At 41.6% G+C, this 27,302-nt stretch overlaps 1 protein-coding gene across 6 annotated transcripts in view; it reads right to left on the bottom strand.

The window, feature by feature from the left end:
- Positions 1–27,302, bottom strand: part of FAR2 (fatty acyl-CoA reductase 2) — a 221,978-nt gene that overhangs the window by 31,264 nt on the left and 163,412 nt on the right. For all 6 annotated transcript variants that reach the window (XM_050965691.1, XM_050965674.1, XM_050965658.1 and 3 more), the window contains 2 exons: positions 9,970–10,088; positions 913–980 (listed from right to left, as the gene is read on the bottom strand). In XM_050965691.1, the coding sequence (XP_050821648.1) occupies positions 913–980; positions 9,970–10,088 (187 nt within the window). The remainder of the gene's footprint in view (positions 1–912; positions 981–9,969; positions 10,089–27,302) is intronic.

Here is a 27,302-nt window from a genome sequence, read left to right as displayed (position 1 = left end):
ATTTCAATACTGTAGCTGAAGATACCTCTACAATGTGGGCCAAATTCTACTATTGGGTTTCTGTGACATTTTTTCTGAGTAATGACCTCAGGATTTACCCTTTAAATTTTCATCACCTCTGACTCAGCATCACGCCGGATTTAAAACATTTAACTCAAAAGTAAAAAAAAAAAAAAAAAAAAAAAAAAGGCCATGAAAATGGCTTGTCTATTTCCATTGACCAGCTTTTTCCAATGAAAGGCAAACTCTCTTAAATTAAATCTGTTCATTTCAGGGTCATCTTTTCAAGTGAATCAAAGACATTTCTATTTCAAGACTGTACCCTTAAGGAGCACCATAGAAACATGAAGAAAAAACTATTTTATTTTCTCTTTATATACTAACTTTTTCTATTCTGATCATTAGAGCAGTCTTTGTCAATTACATCATCCATGTCAAGGGTTTTCTAATTTGGATTTAAACACAATAAAGCAAAAAAGAGGAAGTTTGGGTCTGGATACTTATAGCATCTTCCAATGGAACTTGAAGTCAAGACCTCCTGTTCCTTCCTTCACAACCTTAAAAGTTCAGCAAAGCATTTAAGCATGTGCTTTGATGAGCAGAGATGGGCTCACTCAAACACTTAAAACTAAGCATGTGCTTAAACACTCTGATGAGCAGGAATGAGATTATTCACACGTTTAAAAGGAAGCAGATGCTTCAGTGCTTTTCTGAACTAGGGGTTAAGTCTGATCTGTGAAACCGCTGTACACAACACACCTGTTCACTGGAAAGGGAGTTTCACATGTTAAGCGGTTACAGGGTCAGGTTGCTGCTATTGAATCTGTTAGCTAAAACCAGGACTATTGTTTCCATGTTTGGCACCCAGGAACACCACTGATGGTTTGTCTTCTTGCTTTAGTTAGAACTTACCTATCTCTCCCCAGAAGAAAGGGTTGATTCCACCTGTTGTACAGTTGTACACCATCACTGTTTTTGGTCTGGAAAATACATGATGTGAAAAATGAAGGAGAATTTAAAAATGTGGAAAGAAAACAAAAAAATATCCAGTTATCTTGAGATGGGGCTTAAAATCATGGACAAGAGAATGGGAGCAAGAAATACTTTAACTAAAATATGGCAACTATGTCTGACTGTACTGTTTGAGTTTATGGGACAGTTTTGTAATATCACTGTATTCAGTGGAGATAAGTAGGTGTAAATGAGATCAGAATTTATCTCTATATAGTTTAATCCAAGCTAACTAGATAATAAATAATCAAACAAAATATATTCTAAAAATAAAAAATATCTTACTTGTGCATAGGTTTTTCATCCCCAAATGCTTTAAAGCTATGCACAACACACAGCACTAATGAAATGCAGCTACATCTGTGGTTGAGCATGACAACCAAACAGCACAGTAGTGAGATGGGGGCAAATGTTAGCCAAGCACACTATAGCCTCTTATTGATTTCAATGGGAGTAGGTGCCTATCTTGCTTAGGTGCTTTTGAAAATCCCAATAGATGCCAATCTGTAGGGTAACCATATTTCCCTATGCTGAATATGGGACACCTGGTAAAATTACTCATATACAAGAGAGTTCAGTGGCGATCAATTAGAACTATGCAGTGCAAATGTTCAAATTAACATCAAGTTGACTGAGCCCCCGTTAAAAAGAAATACTGCGTAGCTGGATTATTTTTATTTACTTTCTTATCTTTAAGGCTTTAGGGTTCACACAGGGAGAGGTGACATACACACCCCTACCCTCCCGCACACACATGGGGAGAGGTGACACACACACACTTCCATATACCTCTGTCACACAAGGGGGTGACTGACCAACCTGACCCAACTCTCCCTGCCCAGCACTCTCCGCCCTCCATGCTTGGCTGGGCCCTTGGGATAGATCTGCCTCTCCTGGTGTCATGTCTTCCCGAGGCAACACATGGTGGGGGAAGGGGGCATGCAAAGTCACATGCTCCTCGTACCCAGATTACTGCCAGGGTTCACATCAAAATGTGGCCAGCAGCAGCCTTTTGGTACTGTGGGGGAGGGAAGGGACAGGAGCTGCTACCAACCACAGGGCAAGTGGAGGAGGGGAAAGGGATGACCTGGCCTGTGTATTTGCAGAGCTCATCTCTTCTTTTCTGCCCCCCACACCCCCATGGCTGAAAGTGGCTTGTCTCTTCCTGTCCACACAGTGTCGAAAGGCAGCTAACACCTCCAGGCTGCTGTTGGCCACTGACATAACCCAGCCGCCACCTGTCCCCTCCAACTACAGCATGGGCAGGAAGGGCTTAAGCCCTAAGGATCATTGTGCACCAGGGCTCATGAAACCTGACTGCAGGGTCTACAATAAGTGCATGTATAACCAATAAATAACAAATCTTTATTTAACATACATGTGAAAGCCATTAGGCAAGAATATGTAAAGCCACACAAAGACTTACAATGAAGCATGAAAGTCAACAGCTCCTAAAACAAGGACACTGAACAAGGTTCATCCTATATATAAAGGCAAAATACAATTTAAAAAATGAAGATTAATCAAATCCAGGCAGTGAATCTAGGCAGTGTATGCAATCAACAAAACAGATTTGGCTTGAGATAAATTATCTATACATCAGTTATTAAACAAACTATGAAAACAATAAAGGAAATTATTAATAAAAGCAGTTTTTTGTATTTACTGCAAAGTTTTTCTTGATGTATTGTAGCTCATTTGTCCAAGCCAAAGTCAGGGAAAAACTATGTACTTTATAAATTATTTATTTGAAAGATGCCATTTTTGCTAGAGCCAAAAATCAGTGGTGATGTGAGGCAATTCTTGCATTTTCCCCAGTTTCCCCAAAATAATGTGTGTCTGTTGATCTTTCGTGTTTCATTTACCCAGATGGAGAGAGAGAGAATCAAATCCTGGAATGAGGTTCCAAGTTCTGTGATAAAGTCCACATTTCTCTGATGTAGTTTAGAATAAGGTTTTCCTGTAGAATGTCACCTGATCAGAAATGATAGTAACCTTCTTGATCACTGATTTTTTCACTAAGCCATATAGCAGCACCACTAATAAACAAAGGCATAAAATGCCCCAGAGGCCACTGGGTAGATAATAGAAATGTATGCTAGAAATGCATACAGAGACTTCCCTTTAGATTTACATGCCACAAAATATCTCATTTCAACAAAGAGTGGTCTTGCCAGCCAGGTGAAGTTTGTAATGATAATCTGTAATTGCTTTTGAGTCTCACAGGTGTTAAACAAGGGAACTGCAGAAAAAAACATAGTTAAATTAGAGGGTAGGGAATTATTTAATGAATTGCATCCTAGCCAACACTGTCAGCTGTAGATTATTGCACATAGCAGTGTTGTTATGTAGGAATTACATTGGCGAAGACTATGCTATTGCATATTATATTTACCATGAGCCTGCTCATGGCTGGCTGTGCACAGGTGCACAAGGAAATGAAGAGGGCACAATGAGTCTTCCTTCCAACCCCTTTTTGCCAGGTAGCAAACACAAGGACAGCTGGATTAGCCCTTTCCTCAGGGGTATTGAGCATGGGTAAGCAAGGGAACTGTCCTGAGTTACAGTTCAGCTCTGCTACAAAGTCTTCAGGCCTGATTCTCAGTTACATTAAGGCCCTTTTGACATCATGCTGGCAGCGTACAGAGGCCTTAAAGTGGGTGTAAATGTAATTTATGAACGCTTGAAAGCCCCTTACACTGTCCAAGTGGTGTAACAGGGCTTTAGTGTCAGTAAGAATCAGGCTAACTGCGTAGCTGTGGGGATACATCTCTTAACTTTTCTGTGCTTCAGTTTTCTCATCTGTAAGATAAATGGCAACATACTAAATGCTCCCTGTGGGCAGTGCATCTCTGTACCTTCCTATTGCATTGAAGACCTCATCTAGTGCTACACTTCTGCTTAGAATAACACCAACTCGCTCCATGCCTGGGATTACTCATTTCAATCACCACTGTGAACATACTGGGTAAAGTTTTCAAAAATTTTGAGATGAGTTCAGGTCCTACATCACTTAGGTCCTTTAAAAAAACATCTCTTACCCATTTTGACAGGTTAGAAGTAAAATCTGACCATTTCCCCAAACATATAAAAAGAGAATTTAGAGAACGTTTTTCAAAGATGTCCAGCTGGTGTCAGTCACTGTTTAAATACATTCTATACTTACATTGATTATTTAAAGTGTGTTCCTTATTTTGTAAAATAAAAAAACACATCAAGTAAGCATTTTATCTTTATCCTACAACTTGCTGTCCACTATCTAGGTTTTTACATAAGGCACATCACTGTGGTATCTAATCTCCTCCCAAAATTATAAAATGTACATATAAAATAAATCTCATTCTCTTTGTTCCTTGCAAAGCATTACCTAATTGTTTTTAATTTTTGGTTGTGGTGTCACTATGGGAAGGCTAGATCAAAAAAGTGGGTTCTGCATTGTGCTTTGAAGATACTGAAGTTCATGGTCATCCTGATCTGCCTGGGTAGTGAATTCCACATTCATAAGCCAGTCATTGAGAACACGTTACCTTCTGTATTCATGAGTTTCACACTTGAGGTTGAGAAGTCTCTTGTTCCAGTGGAATGTGGTTGTCATAGGGCATTCAAGTCACACAGGGATGAAGTGGTCCCTCATGTAACATGGGTAAGTTCCACAGAAGAGGAGTACTGAATTCTTACATTTTACCAGGTATTCAACTGGAAACCAGTCAGGAAAGTGGAGCGATGGGCTCTCAGCAGCCATGCATTGCTGGGTACATGGGTTACTGTGATCTGAACCAGCATTTTAAGTCCTTTGGTTTCATATTCAGACACAGAGAATTACAGGAATAAGCCTAATGGTCATAAATGGTCATAACCTATTAAAAATAGGTTTTTTTAAAGGACCTAAGTGATGTAGGACCTGAACTCATCTCAAAATTTTTGAAAACTTTACACAGTTAACTCTTGCGAGGAGAAGATGGGAAAAGACTTTTTTCACTGCTATGGCTGGCATCCAGAAGCAGTGAGGAGATTAGGTGAATAGTGACTTAATCTGAGGACAGATGCCATCAGTGAAGGGTGTTATTATAGAGGTGAGGAGTTCTTGGAAGTGCTTCCTTCTCCTTTTCCAAGATTCAGCTTCAGGAGGCTTTTCTTCATTTAATTGCTGATTGTAACCAAGGCCTTGGATAGCTGAGAAATGGTGCTGTTTTCAGCTGATGAGAGAGTAATGTAGGGCTGTGTGTTATCTGCTCATTGTTGGCTTTGTAGTTCATGCTGATCACAGTCTCCAACATCGATATGAAATCACAAGGAACAGAATGGCCGAGAGAACAGATCTTTGAAGACTTCCAAAGGTGTGAGCTCTGCGGATGAAGGAGCAGAAATCAATCATACCTTTCTGATTGTGATCTGAGAGGAATGACTGAAGTCATCATGGCATGATCCTAGTAATCCCTACTGCATGTCTGAACCAGGATATCAGATAGACAGTATCATGGTCCAGCACTACAGGTGTAGATGAAGGGCCTTTGTCCGTGGCTAAAGGATGTTCATCCATCAGTGCTAATAGCACTCTCTCTGTTCCATATCTTGGCTTGAAGCATGATTGGGAGGGGTCAAAGATATTGTTAGCACCTAGGAAGAGATGAAGGAGACACCTGGAGAGCTTCTCAATTAGGTTAGGTACTGGGTGGTAGTTACAGAGGGTGAATATGTCAAGGGATGGTCTCTTAAGTATTTGCCAGATTATGACATGCTGTAGGGGGGTGTCAAGATTTTCCTCCTCAATGAAGATATAGATATCTCAGTTAGTAAGAGTCCCAGATGCTCTAGATACTCTTTGACTAGTCAATAAGAATTTAGATCAAAGCCATCGGTGGTGGCTGTTTTTCTCCTGTATTTCTAGACCTTCCTGTTATGTGCTGGGCTGGCTTTAGAGGAGGATGGCATTGTGATATGGTGGAAAAGGCCAATGTACAGTACATGGTGTTTCAGCAGCACATCCCTGTTGTTGGTGATATTTTATGAGAAGTAGAGTGATAGTTCTTTGCAGCAGGAGACAGTGAGTTCTGGAGCTGAGCGAGAGCATTCCCCATTAACAAGACAATTCATGGTCCAGAATAGTTCAGCAGAGTATGATTTAACAGTTGCTGTGGTGAAGGAGGGGTGGAATTTTTTTGTTAGTTTGTTTCTTCCACAAATAGTGCATAGATTCACAGGAATTCCTTGTACTGGTGTCTGTCTGCACCTACCCAAGTTTTATGCCACACACATAAGAGCTCAGTTTCCTTCCACCTGATGCTTTTGTTTCAGCACATCAAAGAAACAAAGGAGATCTGTAGAGGAGAAGGGCACTTTGATGACAGAGGTGACTAATAAGTTGTCATAGTGACTGGTTAGATTTTCTATACTGCGATCTTTTTTGGTGGTGAGGTGTTACCTACAATAATGTTGTGGAAATTAACCCAGTTCCTGAGCCTGAGGCCAATTGTTATTGTTCCTTCTTGCCTAGACATTAGGTCAGTTTTAATCGCAGCCTGGTGGAAGTTGTGGTCAGTTCAGCATAAGGACAGTTTCTTGTGTCCCCTGTATCCATGCCAAGTCTAAAATCAAGCTCAAATATGACTGGCAGCATATCCAGGTCCAAAGATGACTTGTCAAAAACAGAGGGTGGAAAATATACAGAGAAGGTTTGGGGCTATTGTATCTGAGTCGTTGTCAACATGGATACAAAAGATCGCAGGATAAGTCTTGGGGACGTCATTAACATATCAGACAGCAACTCAGGCAATCCTTCTAGGAAACCTTTTCTCTTTGCAGTCTATAGATTAGCATAATGCACATGTATCACTTATCTCTGGATTTGCAGAATGACTGGATCCTCTAGTTTTTTTTCCCCCAGGTAGTTGCTCTTACATTTGGAATATGATGACTGATACCCCTCCATGCTTGCCTTGTGCAGGTCTAGGTTTGTGGTGTACTGAGGTTTTAGTGACGCAGGTCAGGACCTCTTGAGTATAAACGGCTTCCTGACAATTCACCTCACATTCATCAGAAGGAACATGACCCAGGAAGTCCATCTCTGGGACTCTCTCTGCCTCCTGCTTTGCTGGTCAGACAGCACTCCTCAGCCTATGGAGGGTGCTTCTCCCTGGTGGAGGGAAGTGGCATTTGTATTTTGGAACTGGAGCAGTTGTGCTCTCATTCGCTTGTGCTGGGCACCCCTCTTCTTTGCCAGCTGCTGTTGGGTGGGAATGAGGAAAAAAATGAAACTGCAAAGTCTAAGCTGCCTTTAACACTCATTTCTGGCTCCCCATATTCTGGCTCTTGTTTGTCAGTTTTCTTCACTCTAGGCTCAGGGGATAGAGGATAAGACTGGCTTTCATGTTTTCTTTCCTTTTTCGGTTGTATTGCTATCACATAGTTATATAGGCCTCTATAATAATCCATGAAGCTTACATCATAGCTCCCACTACACAAAGATTTAAATCTCAGAGCAAGAAGTTAAACAGGAAAAGATGTTAAATCTTTAATGTGGCTTATATATGTGCCTTTACCAAGCAAAGAACTAGGGTTAAATATCTCTCCCTCCCCCTGAACCTGTAACATAATAACCTACTTAAATCATGCAATTTTTTCCAAAGCAATATATTCCATCTACGAAACACCAAGATCCATTTGGAAAACACCCATATGAATAGCTGATTCAATTCACTGGTTGGGAAAGAGGGCCAATTAAATGACTTTAACTTGAAACCTCAAGAGAAGAACCCCCTTGTGATTACAGTTCTGCAGTCTTAAAATTCCATTTCTCTGGCAACGGCTGCCTTTTTAAAGAACTCAGTGTCATTTAGCGGCAGTAACCATGTAGGGCAGGAAATATGAAAAAGAGGTAGAATTTTAAAAGTTCAGAACTGCAGTTAGCTGGAGAAAAGTTACTGCTGAACAGAGAACCTTGGGTCTGCCATTTGTGCTTGCACAGCACAGAGGAACGGGCATCGGTCATAGCTTGTGAGTAAGGATCCCATCTGGCCAATGACTACAGGGAGAGCTATCCACCTGCAGAGATGAAGTGAGAGAAAGTAAACCCTCAGCCCTCACATCCAGAAGCCAGACTGAGGACAAAGTGTTGTTGGTATTTTCCAGTCCCCGCCCACAAAACAGGTTTTGCCATGTGAATTACAAAAATTCACAGTAGATCGGGCAGATGTTCAAAATATGATTGTGTGTGCCGCCTGGCTCTGCGAGGCTCCTTGAGCTTGTGCTTCTCTTCCCCTTGAATATGCACTTGGACATTGCAATAATCCTGGGGCGTGACTCTTTCCTGATTAGGGGTGGGGAGAAGTGGTGCTAATGCCATCCACTTGTGGCACCATGATGAGACACCACTTATAGTAAATCGGCAGATCTGCAAGTCCCCTTTGCTTTTTTTACATAAGCATCGATGTTTAAATGATAATTCAGAGGCCCACTGGTGAACACCCCACTGAGATGAGTAGGACAGTTCAAAATCCTCAGAGCTGTTGTTCAAGGCTCTCTGCAGACTCTTCTCTGAATCAGTTACTACTTGTTTACATGGGAGATTTTTCTAGTTACATTGGTAATCATATCCATAAAGTTAAACTGCAGGCATTATACAAGTATAACAACTCTTCATATTAGGCATACGAGTGGCTTTTTCAGCTTATCTTATACTGCTACCAAAATGATATAAGCTAAACCAGAAAAAGGCACTCTTATAATGCAATAAGAATGTCCACATGGAGGCCTGGTCTATACTAAGTTGACATAAGTATGGAAAAATCCACAGCCCTGAGTGGAGTAATTAATCTGACTTAAGTCCTCTTGTAGAATTCTTCTATCGACATAGCTACTGCCTCTCAAGAAGTTGGATTACCTACGCCGATCGGAGAATCCCTCCTGTCATCAGAGGTAGTGTCGACAGTGAAGCACTACCGCAGCACAGCTGTTCTATTGTAGCATTTTAAGTGTATACAAGCCCAGAGACTTCTATTGGTATAACTACAGCATCTTAAAGTCACATCCAACTTAACTTCCCCATGTAGACAAGCCCTTACACTCAATTCACATTTTAGAGGTTTTCTCTGCAACCGTAACGTATGTCGACTTACTTTTTTTAAATGAAAGCTGATACTCTGCAGTGCAACACAGCTGCTTCAGAGAGATGATGATGTGGCATATGGGTGTATATTGGCTTTTTCTAAGGGTTGCTCATATCATATTTATGACTCGTCGGCTGTAGGAGTTTGGGCCCAGTTGTAAGATGGCTAATAAGGACAGTGTTGTTAATGAGTGTAACTGGAGTTGAGTTCTGCCTCATGAACCTATTATACTAGGCAGGAGAGCACCAGTTAAACATATGAGACACATTCTGAAAACCCATGTATTTACTCTGGCAAAACTCCCAATGAAGTCCATGGGAGATTTTTGTGGGTAAGGATTTAGCCCATATAAAATCCAGAGGACACTCCTCATCAGATTCTAACATTTCCTCCTACTTGCCACCCCTCACCCGCATGGACATATTTATTTGCCCTCCTGTTTACACGCAGCCACCCTCTGAAACCTGTATTCCATTAATTTTCCTTTGGTTAAAGAGGGTCTAGAAGACTAGACAGCCTTTTCAACCATTCCCACTTTGATTAGTTAATATTTTTACAGTTCTATGTATTCATGTATATATCCCGTACTTTATAAGTGCTAAGTAATCATCTTGCTGACCAAAGGGATTCCTGCAGAGTGGCATAAGAAGCTCCCCCACGTCCCAGGATCTGTCTTCATGGCTTCTGTAGCACTTTTAGCCTTTACTACACCCAGGAAACAAGATATTGAACTTGAGAATCAAATGCTCCCGTCTCATGAAGTCTAAGTTGGATGATATTTGCTGTCCCATTAAAATTCATATTGTACCATAATACCTTACCAGCAATCTGAGAAACAAGTGCTCATCCCTACCTGTGAACTCCAGTGTACCACCCAACTGCTAGCATGAGGTTGATGACGACATCTACTGGAATCAGATCTGCTACTGCATCATTATTGACTTTGAGAGTTTGCAGAATCCCTTTACCAGCCTGTGTGACAGAGGGAAAGAGTCAGTGACAATATGCCATGACAGGATTTCCTTTGCCTAGAGAGGATGCAGTATCACTTAGTCACTTTTCAAGCCCACTGTGGAACACGCAAGATCAGTCTACCTCTATGGAGAGCCAGCGCTCATAGACTCATAGACTTTAAGGTCAGAAGGGACCATGATGATGATCTAGTCTGACCTCCTGCACAACGCAGGCCACAGAATCTCGCCCACCCACTCCTGTAATAAACCCTTAACCTATGTATGAGCTATTGAAGTCCTCAAATCATGGTTTAAAGACTTCAAAGTGCAGCGAATCCTCCAGCAAGTGACCTGTGCCCCACGCTGCAGAGGAAGGCGAAAAACCCCCAGGGCCTCTGCCAATCTGCCCTGGAGGAAAATTCCTTCCCGACCTCAAATATGGTGATCAGCTAAACCCTGAGTATGTGGGCAAGACTCACCAGCCAGACACCCAGGAAAGAATTCTCTGTAGTAACTCAGATCCCACTCCATCCCAGGCCAGCGGGCATATTTACCGCTAATAGTCAAAGAACAATTAATTGCCAAAATTAGGCTATCCCATCATACCATCCCCTCCATAAACTTATCAAGCTTAGTCCTGAAGCCAGATGTCTTTTGCCCCCACAGTTCCCCATGGAAGGCTGTTCCAGAACTTCACTCCTCTGATGGTTAGACACTCTCTGATGGTTAGCACTTTATATTCTTGTAAAAGCAGCAAAGAGTCCTGTGGCACCTTACAGACTAACAGACGTACTGGAACATGAGCTTTTGTGGGTGAATATCCACTTCGTAGGATGCATGCATTCTTGTGTGGATCAAACTGTTTAGTGCTGTCAGAGGAAGTTGGAAATGTGACAAGCAAATGTCAGTAGACGTGTATAAACAGGCAGTGGCCTTGTTTAACTCATGATGATAAAAGGACATCCAGCAAGAAAGACATTTTTATGTTTTGTGGTAAAATGTTCAAAAGCACCTAAATGACTTAGGAACCTAAATTCCATTTTCAAAAATCACATGGGCGCTTAAGTCCTATTGATTTTCAATGAGATTTAGGCTCCCAAGTGCCCAAGTTTAACATTTTCAAATGTGCTTAAATGACTTAGGCACTTAACTTCCATTCTCAAAAGTCACATAGGCACTTAGGAGCCTACGTCTCTTGAAAGTCAATAAGCACTCTAGAAATGGCTCTTAAGTCACTTAAGCGCTTTTGAAAATTTTACCCCGATCTTTTGGATTTAGCTATACATCCATTCTGATGTTTACCTTCCATGTTATGATTTGTTCCTAAAGTACCATCAGCATGTGTGGTTCTTAACAAACAAGACATGGCCCTTTCCCTGAGGGCTTACAGTTATAGGGCATGTCTACACTGCAACAACGGAGTGTAACGCAGCTCAAGGTTACATATGTGAGCTCTCTTTAATCTCACTACCTTGGGTCCTGAAACAGTGAAAGCACAGCAGTGTGAGCTTCAGCACTGGCTACTCAGGGTTCTAAATGGCTTTGTACAGCCTGCACTGAAGGTTGCACTGCTGTGGCGTCACTGTTCTGGACAGAGGTGTAGCGCGCGCCCTCCGTACCCTCCGACCGGAGGGGGCCCCACAAGGAAGGGGGCCCCTAAAAGTGGCAAAAAAAATGTAAGGTATAACTAGGTAAGTGACATTTATTGACGCTATTGCACAATCCATGTCGGTTTTACTGACAAAACCATGAAGTCATTATGTCACATCATAATGCTATTGGCTACATCAGTTGTCTGTCGGTTAGTTTCGAATTTTAGTTAGACCCATTTAAAGAATGTGTACTTGCGTTCATAATGGCAGTCGGCAGATAAATGTTATTAATTTAGTTGTTTAGTTTTTTATCGTTTCCAACGCAGAAGCGTGCTTTGTGATGTCTAAGAGAATGTATAAGAGCGGAGCTAGTAAACGAAAGGCAGCAAAAGATGCCGAGAAGGAACTTGAGAAAATTCCAAAGTTGTCAACGTATTTTGCGCTGCAATCCAACGTACAGGTACAGGCACATGAAACAGACAGCGCTAGCAGCGAAGAATCGTATCCAGAAGTATCCAGAAGTGCTTCAAGTGAGGTCAAAGGTGAAGCCAGTTGTTCTACCAAACAAACTGTGACAGATATTCCAGCTGCTGCCGGGAAAGAAGTATCTGAATCTGAACCATTGACTGATGATCCAGGAGATTGGCCGTCTATAATATCGGACAGGCAAGTGTGTGACATTGTTGCACGTGGCCCACTGCAGCAGAATGAAAGTTACGAATTTCCATTTAAAGAGGAAAGACGGAGGTTCACAAGTACTCATTTCTATCGACCCATGGCAAATGGCGAGAAAATAAGATGTTCATGGTTAATGTACTCAGTTCAGAAAGATGCCATTTTTTGTTTTTGTTGTAAATTATTTGGCACTGGCGACATACCGCTACGTAGTGGAACATCTGCTTGGAAAGCACTGTCAAAAAGACTTCAGCAGCATGAAACAGGCAAAGGTCATCAAGACTGTATGGTGAAATGGTTTGACCTTCGGTCAGGCATACTAAACCGTACATCTATTGACCAACTCGAATTGCAGGTTTTTCTGAAAGAAAGAGATTTCTGGAGAAATGTTGTCAAACGCATGGTTGATGTCGTTATTTTCTTGTCCAAAAGAAACTTGGCATTTCGAGGAAGTAATGAAAAGCTCGGCGATCCTTCGAATAAGAAGAGAACGTTTGATTATGAATGTGCTGATTCGAATCGTCTTTCTGCCGAAGAAAAATTCAAATCGCAGTTCTTTCTTCTTCTCACTGATCAGGCCATATCTTCTGTTTCGTAGTGATTTGACCAACTCGTGGAGTGGTATAAGCTGTTTGGATTTCTGTACAACACTAACAGCCTGAAGCAGTGTCACAGAGAAAATGAACTGGAGAATCACAGCAAAAATTTTGAAAGAAAAATGGGAGACATTGATGCCAACGAACTCATAATGGAATTGAATCGTTTTATTTATGTCATCGAGAAAGAGAGAGGACTTGTCATGGCAAACAATTTTTTAACGTACATATACAAGAACAGCCTTCAGGAGATATATCCGAATCTTTGCATTTGCATCAGAATTCTTCTGACCACACCAGTTACTGTCGCTGGTGCTGAAAGGAGCTTCAGCAGAATGAAACTGATCAAGAATATCCTGTGCTCAACCATGACAGATGACAGGCTTTCTGCGCTTGCAGTTATCTCAATCGAAAACAAGATTGCCAGATCTCTGGACTATGACGCATTGATTAACCAATTTGCGGAGAACAAGGCTCGAAAGAAGAGCTTTGCGTAAATTCGGAATACATGTACACTGTAGGCCTATGTATACATAATATGAACCCTGTATATTGTATAAAATAAATACTGCATTCCAGTTTCTGCATTGTAAGCGGCCCCGGACATATGTTCAGAGGGGGCCATGTTCTTTGTTGCTACGGCCCTGGTTCTGGAACCTGAGCTAGCTAGATTAAAGCTGGCTCATGTGTGTCTACTCAAGGTGCAGTCACACCCTGCGATTGTGGTTGAGACACACTCTAAGTTAAGATGTAACTTTGTTGAATGCCAATTACAAATGTTGTGAAGAAGGGTGGAGGAAGTCAGACCTTCCTCTAGGTTTGATTTAGTTGGTAATGCACTTCTCGGGGGTTCCATGATGATTTGTTTTTAACTGAGTGTTTGTGATGATGTTTCTGTGCAAGGGAGATTAGGGTTTGGAGGCTTCATGGAAGAAGTCTTTTAAAGAGGGACTTGAAGGAGAAAGAGTAGCAGCAAGGCAGACTGGATCAGCTAGGGTATTTCAGAGAGGGGGCATGAGATATGCAAGTGAAAGTGAGGGAAGGAAACTGAGGGAATGTGTTGGGCATGAGGTCTGAGTGAAAACAGCTGAGTGAAAAGTTCTGAGGAAAAAGAGAGAAAAGCAGGAGATAAGCAGTGTAATGCCTGGACTACAAGGACAAGGGATCTGAATTTGATGTAGAAGGCAACAGAAAAATCAGTGAAGGGATCTGGAGAGCAAAGGATGCAGTAACATCAGCAGGAAAGAAAGTGTTTCTGCACCCACATTTTGGGCAGCTGTTAGAGACTAAGGAGGAGGAGATTGATGTTACAAGGGAGGATTTGGAGTGAATGTAATCAGTGATCTTCAAGATAGATTGAAGAGAGATCGTTCAAGATAGTTATGTGCAAACTCCAAAGCTAACTGCAAAGAGTTAAAGAGGGATCTCACAAAACCGGGGTGACTGGGACACAAAGTGACAGATGAAATTCAACACTGATAAATGCAAAGTAACTCACACTGTAAGAAATAATCCCAATTATACATATGTAATGATGGGTTTTAAATTAGCAGCTCAAAAAAGATCTTGGAATCACCTGAAAACTTTAGCTTACTGTGCAATAATGGTCAAAACGGCTAACAGAATACTAGGAAAGGGATAGAAAATATCATGATGCATTATATAAATCCAAGGTGCATCTACACCTTGAATACTGTGTCCAGTTCTGGTTACCCCATCTCAAAAAGAATATGGTGGAACTGGAACAGGTTCAGAGAAGGACAACAAAGATGATCAAGGGTATGGAATGGCTTGTGTACCAGCAGACACTAAAAATATTAGGGTTGTTCAGCTTAGAAAAAAAGACTCAGAACAGGGATATGATAGAAGTCTTTAAAATCATGAATGGTGTAGGAAAAGTGAACAGAGGTGTGTTATTTACCCTTTCCCACAATACAGAAACCAGGGGACACTCCATGAAATTAATAGGCAGAAGGACTAATACAAACAAGAGGAAGTACTGTTTCACCTAATTTAGTTAATCTGTGGAACTCATTGCCATGGGATGTTGTGAGGGCCAAAAGTATAACTGAGTTCAAAAAAGAAGTAGGTAAGTTCATGGAGGATAGGTCCATCAATGGCTATTAGACAAGATGGTCAGGTATGCAACTCCATGCGCAGGGCCACCCTTAATCTTTGACTGCCAGAAGCCAGGAGGGGAAGACAGGGCTGGATCATTCCAACTGCCCTGTTTTGTATATTCCCCTGGAAGCTCTGGTACTGGTCACTTTCAGAAACCGGATACTGGGATAGATGGACTCAATATGACCGTTCTTATCTTCCCCTGCCACTCCTGAGCTGCCCATGCCTATCAGGGCCTTTGTGTGGCTGATGTAGTGCCTGTGTGTGGTGAATGGCACACACTGCCACGATCCAAAGGGGAGAGCAGAGTGCTGGTTAAAGGTGAGCTGCTGGGGAAAGGGGAGTGATGGGCAAAAGGACAAGCCTTGGTAGAAGCTGCCAAAATCCTTTCCCCAACTTTTCCTTCCCTCTAAGGCAGGGGTGAAGCTTGCACAGGAAGTGGGGGAGAGCCAGAGATACTCAGCAGCCACAAGGTGGGGAGAAAGGAGAAGAGAATTTTGCAACATCACCAATTTATAAGCAATGTTCCAATGTGCTCATCACATCAAACTACTGTGATACAATTCTTTTTAATCAGTCTGTACCTCCCTCAGATAATGAAGTAGCTCGCTAGCTGTGAAAGGTTGAGGACCACTGCTACAAACAAACAAACAAAGCATGTCCAGCCCTGCATAGCCACTTGTCTGAAATCTGGGCTGAAAAGCCTTGCTAGAATGATTATTTTTAAAGTTTGTTCTTAGCCCATAAACAATGCATATGTTTTATGTCATTCTCATGCTTATTAAAGATATTAGTGTCACAAAAAATTTGTAGATAAGATATAATCATGTAAGCTTCCTCACCCAGCTCTGACAATTTACATCAATCATATCCTGCAGCAACCTTCTGTTGTTCTAGTCTTGGGCCATAAAACAATTCTGCCAAAACACTTCAGTTCTAACTTACAACATTACCTTCTGCTACCCCATTCCTAGGCTACACACCTCTGGCAGCAGTATGCAGAGCTGTGTCCACACTCTCATGTGTAGTTACACGAGTCAGTAAAAGGTTCTGTCCGACAGAAGGCAGCAGGGAAAGGCTCCAGCTGCTCCCTGCTGCCAGAGCCTTTCACTGCAGCAAGGAAAGGCTCAGGGTCTCCCCATTGCCTCTGCCCACCTGCCAGAACCACCCCCTTTCCTGTTGCTGGAGTCTTTCACTGCAGCACAGAAGGGGTCCAGCAATGAGGAGGCAGCCAGACACTACACTGGTAAAAATAGCAGTGTAGACAGGGAGGCACTACTTGGGCGAGTAGAGAGCTGTGTAGGGTGTGTACTCAAGTACTTACCCACAGCCTTCAGCCATGTGTCTACTTTACTCACCTATGCCATGCTTCACCAGCTACACTGCTGTTGATACCCGGTTTGATGAGCTATGCACATGCGTACACGGCATGCCACCCAAACAAGCATGCTGTGTAGATGCAACCTTAGTGCCCTCTTCAGAAGAAACAGCCAATCATGTTGAATTCTGAATTCTGTGATGTAAACAAATGGTGATCATATACAGGTAGACAAACTCACGTTCACTTGTGACCTAAATTGCTACTTGAACCTTCTAGAAGAGAGAGACTGATGCATACTTATTTACATATTGTAGTAGTAATGACATGTTATAAACATACACTCCATTCATATTGATGGTCATATGAATTTGAAGTAGATCTTCGATATATAAATAAATATTAATATATAAATAATTCAAACAAATTGAATGCTGCATATTATTTGGTTCATTATATGGGCTAATTTTTTATTAGATTGTTGACATTTTCTGTTTGATATAATAAAAGCTACTTCGACTGAGGTCTCTGAGATCACTTGCCTGTTTGAGTTTGGCATTTTTAGGCAGTATCCCAGCTGAAGAGCTCGGGGGCCAATCACAGTTCAGGACACATACCAAAAGCAGAGTTATTCCCCATAGCAACTAATCATAGCTTTGTAGGGGGGAAAGAAGGCTGTGCTACACTAAGACCTAATTCTTCAGGTATAGGCTAGCAGAAATGTGATTCACTTCACACAACCTCTGAAATCCACAGATAAACCAAAGCGTCTCTTCCCAGCAACAGAATCAATTCGAAGCAATGAAAAATAAATCACTCTATGCAATAAAGCAGAGCTCTGCCCCCCCACGCTGTGTATTTAACAGAAACCTATGTATTTGCGCAGATTAGACTCATATCTCTATATAAATGCTAATGAGGGGGAAAAGTTCAAAAGGTTTGGAGTTCAGGTTCAATTTGGATAAAGCAGCCAAGAGATGCTTATCTGAACTATCTGTATATCTGCAAAATTGGTCTGGAAAAACAGTCTAATCTCTTATATTTATAGGATGCCAATAACTGCAAGATCTAAGAACAAAATTCACTTTGCTTGTCGAGCACAGAAAATTACTCTAATGGAATTTTACTTTTGCCATCATAGGTTTCACCCACTAAACTTCAATTATTCCTTCTTCTCTCATCATTGCAAGTAGGATCAAAAGAATGGGTCTGAAAACGGATAGACTGATCCATTCAGATCTCCTCAGCTAGGGTAGTCCAGCACCCAACATTGAGAACATCCTGCTTTCTGCTCCTGAAGGTTTCACCCTAAGCACTTCTAATTTCTATATTCCAGATTAATTGAGTTGCCTTGAGTGATCATTGATACAGATTCAGTCTCTGATGTAGTTTGTCTCAAGACCACTAAGGAATTTCAAGATAAGAACCAAAACTTTGAATTAGGCTGAGAACGAATCTTAACCAGAGATGGCACACATGTGATATGCTCTCAGCAGCTTGTCTTGTTCAAAGTGTATATGTTGGACAAAGTGAAGTTTTTCATTGACCCTGACCAACAGGCCTACTCAGAGCAAGTCCAGCCCTGAGAAGATGAACGAGGGATCACATTTGCTAGTTTGTCATCTACAATGGCTAGGCACAGTCTCCTGCCAATCAGAAATGAAAAAAAAAAATTGTTCCTCATGAATTTCATTCACTGGTTATCATGAAACAGAGATTCAAACAAGTATTAAGCTAAAAGCATGCATTTTCCCCCCACTTACTGCCTGGTCCTGCACTCAATGAAGTCAAAGGGAAAATTTCAACGGTGCAGGAATAAATCCTTGAAGAATAGATGGATACTTTTTATGGAGGGCCTGGCAGGATGCTAGATAGCATCCTTGAAGTGTCTGGCTCTCCCTACCAGCAAATCTTCTGTCTTCTCTGGGTTGAAATCTCATGAAAATAGGCTTTATCACAAGATTTTTGTACTTCTAGTTTGTGGTTAGTCCAGACAGAGTTTGAGAATAGCCCTTTTTACAATATTTCAGCCATTCCACTTCCATTCCCAGCCATAACTTGGAAATTCAGAGATGAGCTAACATGAAAAATAACCATACTTCTCCCAACCCAGTTTTGGTTATCAGATGGGGTGGGTTTTGTGTGAAGGTTCAAGGTATGGTGTGCGCGTACGTGTATGGAGGGGCTTTATTTTAATCTAACTAGTTGACCATCTTAATTAAGGCCAAAAAATTGATTGGCAGATGAATACTGTACACGTTTTTAAAATACAACTAGCTCAAAACAGAGAGCGTTGCCTCTAATCAAATGTGGTTCTGCTAATATGTAACGTAGACAATTCAGGGATTAGTTTTGAAAGCACTATGCAGGGATTATCGCTCCTTGATTTCCATTGATGTTAGGGCAAAAAGTGCAATTAAAACCATATACACTTTTGCCCCCCTTTAAGGAATGGATGATTCAAAGGGAAAAAGTTGTCTATTTCTATAACATCGGTATAAATCAAATAAAGATCAGTAACAACTGAAAGTTGCTATCAAACAAAAGTTGTTTGGTAGTGTATTAGAGTGGTCTGCCCATTTAAGGGCCTGCAAAGTCAGGGGGCAGCAAGCCCTGGCCTCTGGAGAAGCCCAGCAGGCAGCTGTTGGAAACCAGCTGATCCAGCTAACCAGTAGCTAAAGAATGGTTCTGGTTCCTAGCTGGAATATATAAAAGTGAAGACCCAACTCTGCAACTGGGGAGGGGTCAGGCAGGAGAGACAAAGAGTTCCCTGAGCAGCAACAGTAGGCTTCAACACGGCAGGTAAGCCCCGTGGTCCCCCTGAGGCAAAGAGAAGGGTTGTGATCCTCGAGCTACTGGGTGGGCACAGGACCTGCAGTATCAGTCCAGGTCAGGACTATCACTTTTGTTACATTTTCCACATTTTTTGCATTTCTATGTCAGAGCCTGTGTAGAAGGTAATAACATAGTTGGGGATCTCTGACTACTTTTCCCCAAGCTGGTGGACAGACCCACCAGAGGATACATGAAACGTGATGACCATACGAGTCCAGTTCTTAGGAGATTCTGTGATGCAAACACCTCTAGCCTATCTAATGAAAACTGACACTCTTTTTAATCTTAACAGGAGGGACAGCTCAGTGGTTTGAACATTAGCCTGCTAAACCCAGGGTTATGAGTTCAATCCTTTAGGGGGTCACTTAGGGATCTGGGGTAAAATCAGTACTTGGTCCTGCTAGTGAATGCAGGGGGTTGGACTCACTGACCCTTTGGGGTCCCTTTCAGTTCTAAGAGATAGGTATATCTCAATATATTATAAAGGTAATCCCTCCAATGCCAGTGTTCAGGCACACTGGCAGGGTGCAGTAGGGAAACTTGCAGTGATGCTGCCTGTGCTTCTATTGTTCCCTGGATAAACTTCAGTCTCCAGGGCTGATGATCTAGCCCTTTTCATGAGTACTAACTTAAATGAAACATTTTAAGAATGTTGATACTTTTCTATACTCACTCAGTTATGGCAGTGATCTACAGCAATGGTTTTCAACCTTCTTTCATTTGAGAAACCCTAAAAAAATGTGACCCCTTTGGAAATTCAACCTGTGGTCCACAGACCCCTACCGCAGAAGTCAGACTGAAAACAATTCAGCTATAAATGTTACACATGCTCAGCACCGCATTTGACACAGTGTGAGGACGCTAAACCATGGGTTTCTACAATAATGACAACACTTCTGGGTTTTGTACTGTAGGTGGGGGTATTCACATACTTTTGATTGATTAGAAAAACAAAATGCCTTTTCTAGGATATATAGTCTGCAGACCCCCAGGGGTCCGTAGGCCACAGGTTGAAAACTACTTATCTAGATACTGGGAAATAGTTATTTTGCAATATATAGGTTTTATATATGATATAAAATATAGTGTAGATATTAAAAAAAAACCACCACAGTGATCTTGCAATACATAAAAACCAAAATTTTATCACTATGTAAATACTTCAACCACTTTTCTTGGGAAAGGAAAGACAGACAAGTGAGCTGTCCCCTCTGGGACTCAGGGCAAAGTCATCAAAATGTGTGAGAAACCCCATACCGTCAAAGGAAACTGCAGAAGTGGGATTTTTCTTCTTGGACTTCCATGTGTGATGGAATTAAATTGTCAGATCCTGCACGGGGTTGTTAATGTGTTCAGTGTAACCTAAATGTACACTTATTCCTCGTGATTATTTTCTGCAGTCTCTTCATTTCAGAGATATAAGAACCTAGAACCTTGGCACCTGATTCATTTGAACAAAACCCAAATCTTTCACAATTTAAAAATATTCAAGTCACAAAACGTGGGCAGTTTTTGTAAGAGAAAACTGCAGTTTAGGAAGAATTAGTAAAACAGTCCTGCAGTGTCAGAAACCCCAGCTGTACACTAGAATTCATTCAGCACTAAAGATGTAACTTTAAATCCTGGACCTCTTGAAGTCAATGGTAGTTTTGGCACTGACATCGATGAGGCCTGAATTTCACAGATGGAATTCAGGAAAAGATACAGTTATAGGACGTTTGACACCATCAGCTCAGGATTGAACAAAGACTGTGAATGGCTTGCCAATTACAGAACCAGTTTCTCCTCTCTTGGTTTTCACACCTCAACTGCTAGAACAGGGCCTCATCCTCCCTGATTGAACTGACCTCGTTATCTCTAGCTTGCTTGCTAGCATATATATACCTGCCCCTGGAAATTTCCATTACATGCATCTGAGGAAGTGGGTATTCACCCACGAAAGCTCATGCTCCAAAACGTCTGTTAGTCTATAAGGTGCCACAGGATTCTTTGCTGCTTTTACATTTCCCCTTTGTTGCTGAGCCAAGGAACAATGGCATGAAATACACACGGGACCTTGTACAACTTCAACAGATGATTTAATGAAAGAAAAAATATTATTGGTGGATGAAGATTCCAAATACTTTGCCATGTAGGTCAGAACTGACTTGTTGATAGTCAAAAAAAGTGCAAGAAAAACATTTTACAAAAGCAGTGAAACATTTTAAGTCACACAGTCACATTTGATCGCTGCATTTCTTGGGTGGCTGAAAGACTCAGCTTTTGGGCTCCAGCCTCACAATGTGCCCGCTTTATGCAGGTATACAGCACAACATACTCAAAAAACAATCTCAAGGGAAATAAAGGACAAAACAACAGAACTTTGTTTTGTGTAACATCGTTCATGCAAATTGTATCCCAAAGAACACACTAAGTTAAATAATACAGATATAAAATTAAAATAATAGCCAATGGAGAGAAATTCAGAGATGTTGGCAAAGAAGAAAAAAAAAATCTCTTTTTAGATGATAGCTGAAAAGCAATAGAGAGTTAATGAAGCAGAGATTTACAATTACAGGGAGTTTCTAGACATAAGTTGCAGAGGAGAAGGTTCTCACCCTAACAGTGGCAAGGTTGTGTGAAAGAACACAGAAAAGACATGTACTGGGTGAACCCAAGGTGCTAAGTGTGGAGAAGAGAGAAAGAGAGAGCAAGTGAAACATTTGTGAGCTCATCCATGGTGTGTGTGTGTAAAAGGCTGCATGTATGACAGATATAGCACAAATCCCTGATTAGAAACACAGGAGCCAGGATGGCAGACAGACTCTTGTATTGCAAAGGGAGAGAGAAGAAAAACATAGTAACCACTACATAAAAACAGATTCAGCATAAGCTACTACTTAAGAAACTATAACTGCAAATTCACGTAAACAGATTCATAACTCTGTTCAATACATTCAAGTATATCACATCTGCCCTTCCCTCTGAAAAATAAAATGGACACAAACCTTCAGAAGGTGGAAGAACAACCCAAGGTCCAGTAACAAGTGAAATCTTTAAGGTGGCTTGCATTGTCTTTCTGGATAGCGTCTGCCAACATTTTGAACACTTCTCTGAGGAAGTGATGTGTCTGCAGCAATTTCTGACTCATATGTTCCCTCAGATGATGCTGGTTGTTCAGCTTCTTGGTTGCTGCTTCTTGGTTGCTGCTTCAAGCTGGGGCATTGATGTTGGAACAACTGGCAGTTCCCCAAATTCTACTGCTTTTCTCAGCCACAGGTCACCCCCAAATCTCACACTTGGTCAACATGGCAGAACTAAAACATATTGGGTTCCTCTTGTACTATATAAGACAAAGGACCCATTTATGTGATAATAGTTGCTGGAAGCCATGTACTGGTTCCCTGATAACCATGCGCCAGCGCTATTAGACCCACTTGTAGCTGATGAGGTGCACTGGTCCTTCTCACCATAGCTTGACTTATTGGATAAATTCTGACTTGTAGTAGTATATTTGGTTTTAATAAGTCCAAACATAAACTGAGATTTCTGCCCATAAACAGCATCTCAGGTGTTTGGTTTGTCATGGAATATATCGTATTTCTATATGCTAGCAAGAAACATATCAGCTTCTGCCGAAATGACCCTCTCTCATCTGTCATGGATCGCAGGGCTTGCTTAAACTTCTGTACAAACCTTTCAACCAAGCCCTTTGTGGTTGGGTGGTGTGGTATTAAGGTGATATATCTAATACCATTTTTCTTCATGAGCTGTGGAAACTCTTCTGAGCAACACTGAGGACATGGTCACTCACAGCTTGTTCTGGCAGTCCAGTTCTTGCAAATAAACTTCCAAGTTTTTCTATTGTCTGTGCAGCTGTGGTAATTTTCATGCAAAAAACTTCTAGCCATTTGGAATGGGCACCCCCCACTACTAGATACATCATTCCCAAAAATGGCCTGGCAAAGTCAATATGCAGACATTGCCAGGGAGTTTATGGCCATTCCCAGGGGCAATGATGCTGGTTTAGGCATGTGTTGTACCTGCTGGGAGTCCAAACATTCCTTAGCAAGCTGTTCTATTTGTTGTTCAATGCCTGGCCACCATACAAAACTTCTGGCAAGTGCCTTCATTTTTACTATCTCTAGGTGACCTACAAGGAACTCTTCTAAGACTCTTGTGCACAGCTTACTAGGTATAACAACATGAATCCCACAGGACACATCCTTAACGTATGGTAAGCTCACCTTCCCATGTGTAAAAGCATGCCCAATTAGGGCTGTTAGCATATTTTCAGCTGTTCAGAGTGGCTTCATAAACCTGAGCTCACATGGGATCCCTCGTGGCTCTTTGTATGCTTCCATTAAGTAGTCCACACACAAATTTGTCTCTCAAGGCCTCGTTAAGACCATCCTTAAAAGGACAGTGTTTTGATAATGTTTTTAACTCTGTATCAAAGGAGGAAATAGATTCACCTTCAGGTTGATTCCGCTTATGAAACCAAAAGCCATGGGCTGCACATGAACTGCTGGCTGGGGGAGGCTAGTCCGCAGCTCTGCCTCTTACATCTGAGGCCCGGCCCCACTTCTTCCACGCTCCCAGAACCCAGAGATCCCTGCACGGCCGCTGGCTCCTGCCCCAGGCTGCCTGTAGACCCCCACAGCCCTGGAGTGCTGGGAGGAAGAGCACATGGCGCCGCTGCAGGATCCCCAGCCGTGGGGCACCAGGAAGGCGGGCGGCATGGCCCCAGCCCCTGGAGCCCAGTGGCACCATAGAAACAGGGCTCTGGGGGGCGGAATATGGGCGGGACCACGGCTGGCTGTTTGGGAAGGCACAGCCTCCTCAACCCGCCGCCAATGCCCAAACCTTTCAGCCATAATCAGGGGCTTGGGCACCAAGTGCTCTTGAACAATTTGCATTCTCTCTTTGAAAGTTTTGCTTGCTGGCTTCTCTGAGATGATCAGACTGCATACTACACTGTGTGTTTTTGCTTTCAGCACTCTTAGTAACGGTACATTTTTCTGAGAGAATCTTGTTTACTTCAACATGCTGCTCCAGACTTTCTATAGATGTGGGCCAGTCCTCCATGTCAAAAGTCCTCCATTGTTCCAATATAGCCTGCTATTTCACCTCGCTGTTCTTAGTTTAGTAGTTTGGAGTACTCACAGTTGTAGCAGACTTCTCTCCTCCCTCCCCCCACCACCCTGGGGGCTGCAAGCAGTGTGGTAAATAGTTTGCTATTCTGATGCACGGAAGGTTCTTGAAATTGTCATAGTCAGTTGTTCTGTATGATAGATATAGCACAAATCCCTGAATAGAAACACATGCATGTACACACTGTTGGAGCCACCATGATGCCAGACTGTATTATAAAGAGAGAGAAAGAGAAAAAAACCCATAGTACCACTATATAACAACAAACTTGGTATGAGCAAATGCTTAAGAAACTCTAAGTGCATTCGCATAAACAGATCCAACACTCTGCTCGATACATTTAAAAATATCACAGCTGGAATGCAATTATTTTAATTAATCTTAATATTAATGGAGAGCCAGTGGAGTTTTGTGAATACAGAGGATGTGGTTTGAAATGAACAACAAAGGCCTTGGATGAAAGCATTAGCATGAACATATCTATTTACTAATCCTGCTCCAGCATGAAGTGTGTATTCCACATGTAATTATAACAACTTTCATTTCCTAAGGTAAAAATGAGCTGTTTTTATTAAGATGCTATGTCAACATAATCCTCCTTTGCTATGATTACAAACCACAAATCCTGTTATACACTGCACAAGGCTGACAATAGCATAGTTTTATAGTGTAATCAACCTGGATAAAATAAAGATTAACAAAAATATACAGTATACCCCCATTTATTAGAATGTACCCCTGGGTTAACACATTGTATGGATGAGTATGGATGGCATTAAGTGAGCATATTGATATCTGAGAAACTTGGTAGAATGAAAATAATCAACAGGACATGGTAATACCATGGTACAAAATATACAGAAGTCAGCCTCTGTACCAGATGACTGGAGGGTAGCCCATGTAATGCTGATTTTTAAAAAAGACTCCAGAGGCAATTATAGGCTGGCAAGCCTAACTTCAGTACCAGAGAAATTGGCTGAAACTATAAGTTACAGAATCATCAGACACAGAGATGAACATGGTTTGTGGGAGAAAAGTCAACCCAGCTTTTGTAAAGGGAAATGATGCCTCGACAATATATTAGAATTTTATGAGGGGAAGAACAAATGTGGACAAGGGGAAGCTGGTGAAGATACTGTACTTGGCCTTTCAGAAAGCTTTTGATGAGGTCCCTCAACTAAAGTCTCTTAAGCAAACTAAGCAGTCGTGATGCAAGAGGGAAGGGCCTCTCATGGATCAATAACTGTTTAAAAGATAGGAAACAAAGGTCAGAAATAAATGGCCAGCTTTCACAATGGAGAGAGGTAAATAGCCAGGTCCTCCAAGAAAGAGTACTGGGACCTGTGCTGTTCAGCATATTCATAAATGACGTGGAAAAGGGGGTGAGAAGTGAGTTGGCAAAATTTGCAGACGATAAAAAGTTACTCAAGATAGTTAAGTCCAAAGCTGACTGAGAAGAGTTACAAAGGGATCTCAATAAACTGGGTAACGGGACAACAAAAAGGCAGATGAAATTCAATATTGATACGTGTAAAGTAATGCACACTGGAAAAATAAACTCCAACTATATATACAAAGTGATGGGGTCTAAATTAGCTGTTATCTTTCAAGAAAGAGATATTGGAGTCATTGTGCATGGTTCTCTAAAAACATCTGCTCAATGTGCAGTTGCAGGCAAAAAAGCTAAAAGAACGCTAGGAACCATTAGGAAAGTGATAGATACTAAATCAGAAAATATCATAATGCCACTATATAAATTCATGGTAGGCCTGCACCTTGAATGCCGTATATAGTTCTGGTTGCCCCATCTCAAAAAAAGGTATGTTAGAATTGGAAGAGGGCAAGACAAATGATTAGGGGTATGGAACAGCTTCTATATGTGGAGAGATTAAAAAGACTGGGACTGCTCATCTTAAAAAGATACGACCAATAGGGCTATGATAGAGGTCTATAAAAGCATGAATGGTGCGGAGAAAGTGAATAAGAAAGTGTTATTTACTCTTTCACATAACACAAGAGCTAGGGGTCACCCAATGAAGTTAATAGGCAGCAAATTTAAAACAAATAAAAGGAAGCACTTCACAGAATGCACAGTCAACCACAGGATGTGATGAGTGCCAAAAGCATAACTGGGTTAAAAAACAAGTAGGTAAATTCATGGAGGATAGGTCCATCAGTGGCTTTTAGTAAAGATGGTTGGGGATGCAACCCCATGTTCGGAGTGTCCCTAAATCTCCAATTGCCAGAAGCTGGGATTGGATGACAGGGGATGGACGGGTCACTCAAAATGTCCTGTTCTGTTCATTCCCTCTGAAGCATCTGGCACTGGCCACTGTCAGAAGACAGGATACTGGACTAGATGGATCATTAGTTTGACACAGGATGGCCGTTCATATGAGTTGGGGGAGTAGTAGTAGTTCTGGTTTAAAACAAAAATCAAACTGATGAGAAATGCATGGAAAAGGATATGCTCTTCATATGTATTATTATTACTGATTTACTTATCTATTGCATCTTTCTTCAAGGCAATTCTTTAGGAAAACTAGGGTTTTATTCTCCATTATCCTGGATTTTGTTCCAAATGTGCAAATGTAAACAAACTGTCTCGTGGCCTGCCAAAAGATTACTCTGACAGACCGCATGCAGCCCGTGGGCCGCAGTTTGCCCACCACTGGTGTAGGTCAGGCATTATCGTGATGTATGTGTCACAAATACATATAATGAGAAATGATAGTACATCTCTAGCCTGATATAACACGAATTCAGATAGAACATGGAAAAGCAGTGCTCTGGGGAGGCGGGGCTGTGCACTCTGGCAAATCAAAGCAAGTTTGATATAATGCGGTTTCACCTATAACTTGGTAAGATTTTTTGGCTCCCGAGGACAGCGTTATATTGGGATAGAGGTGTATAAGAACTGCATTGCACTTGTTTCATGGGAATAAATGAACTTAAGTCCTTGT

Source organism: Gopherus flavomarginatus, chromosome 1 (assembly GCF_025201925.1).
Source record: "Gopherus flavomarginatus isolate rGopFla2 chromosome 1, rGopFla2.mat.asm, whole genome shotgun sequence".
NCBI lineage: Eukaryota > Metazoa > Chordata > Testudines > Testudinidae > Gopherus > Gopherus flavomarginatus.
This window is presented reverse-complemented; position numbering and strand designations above follow the sequence as displayed.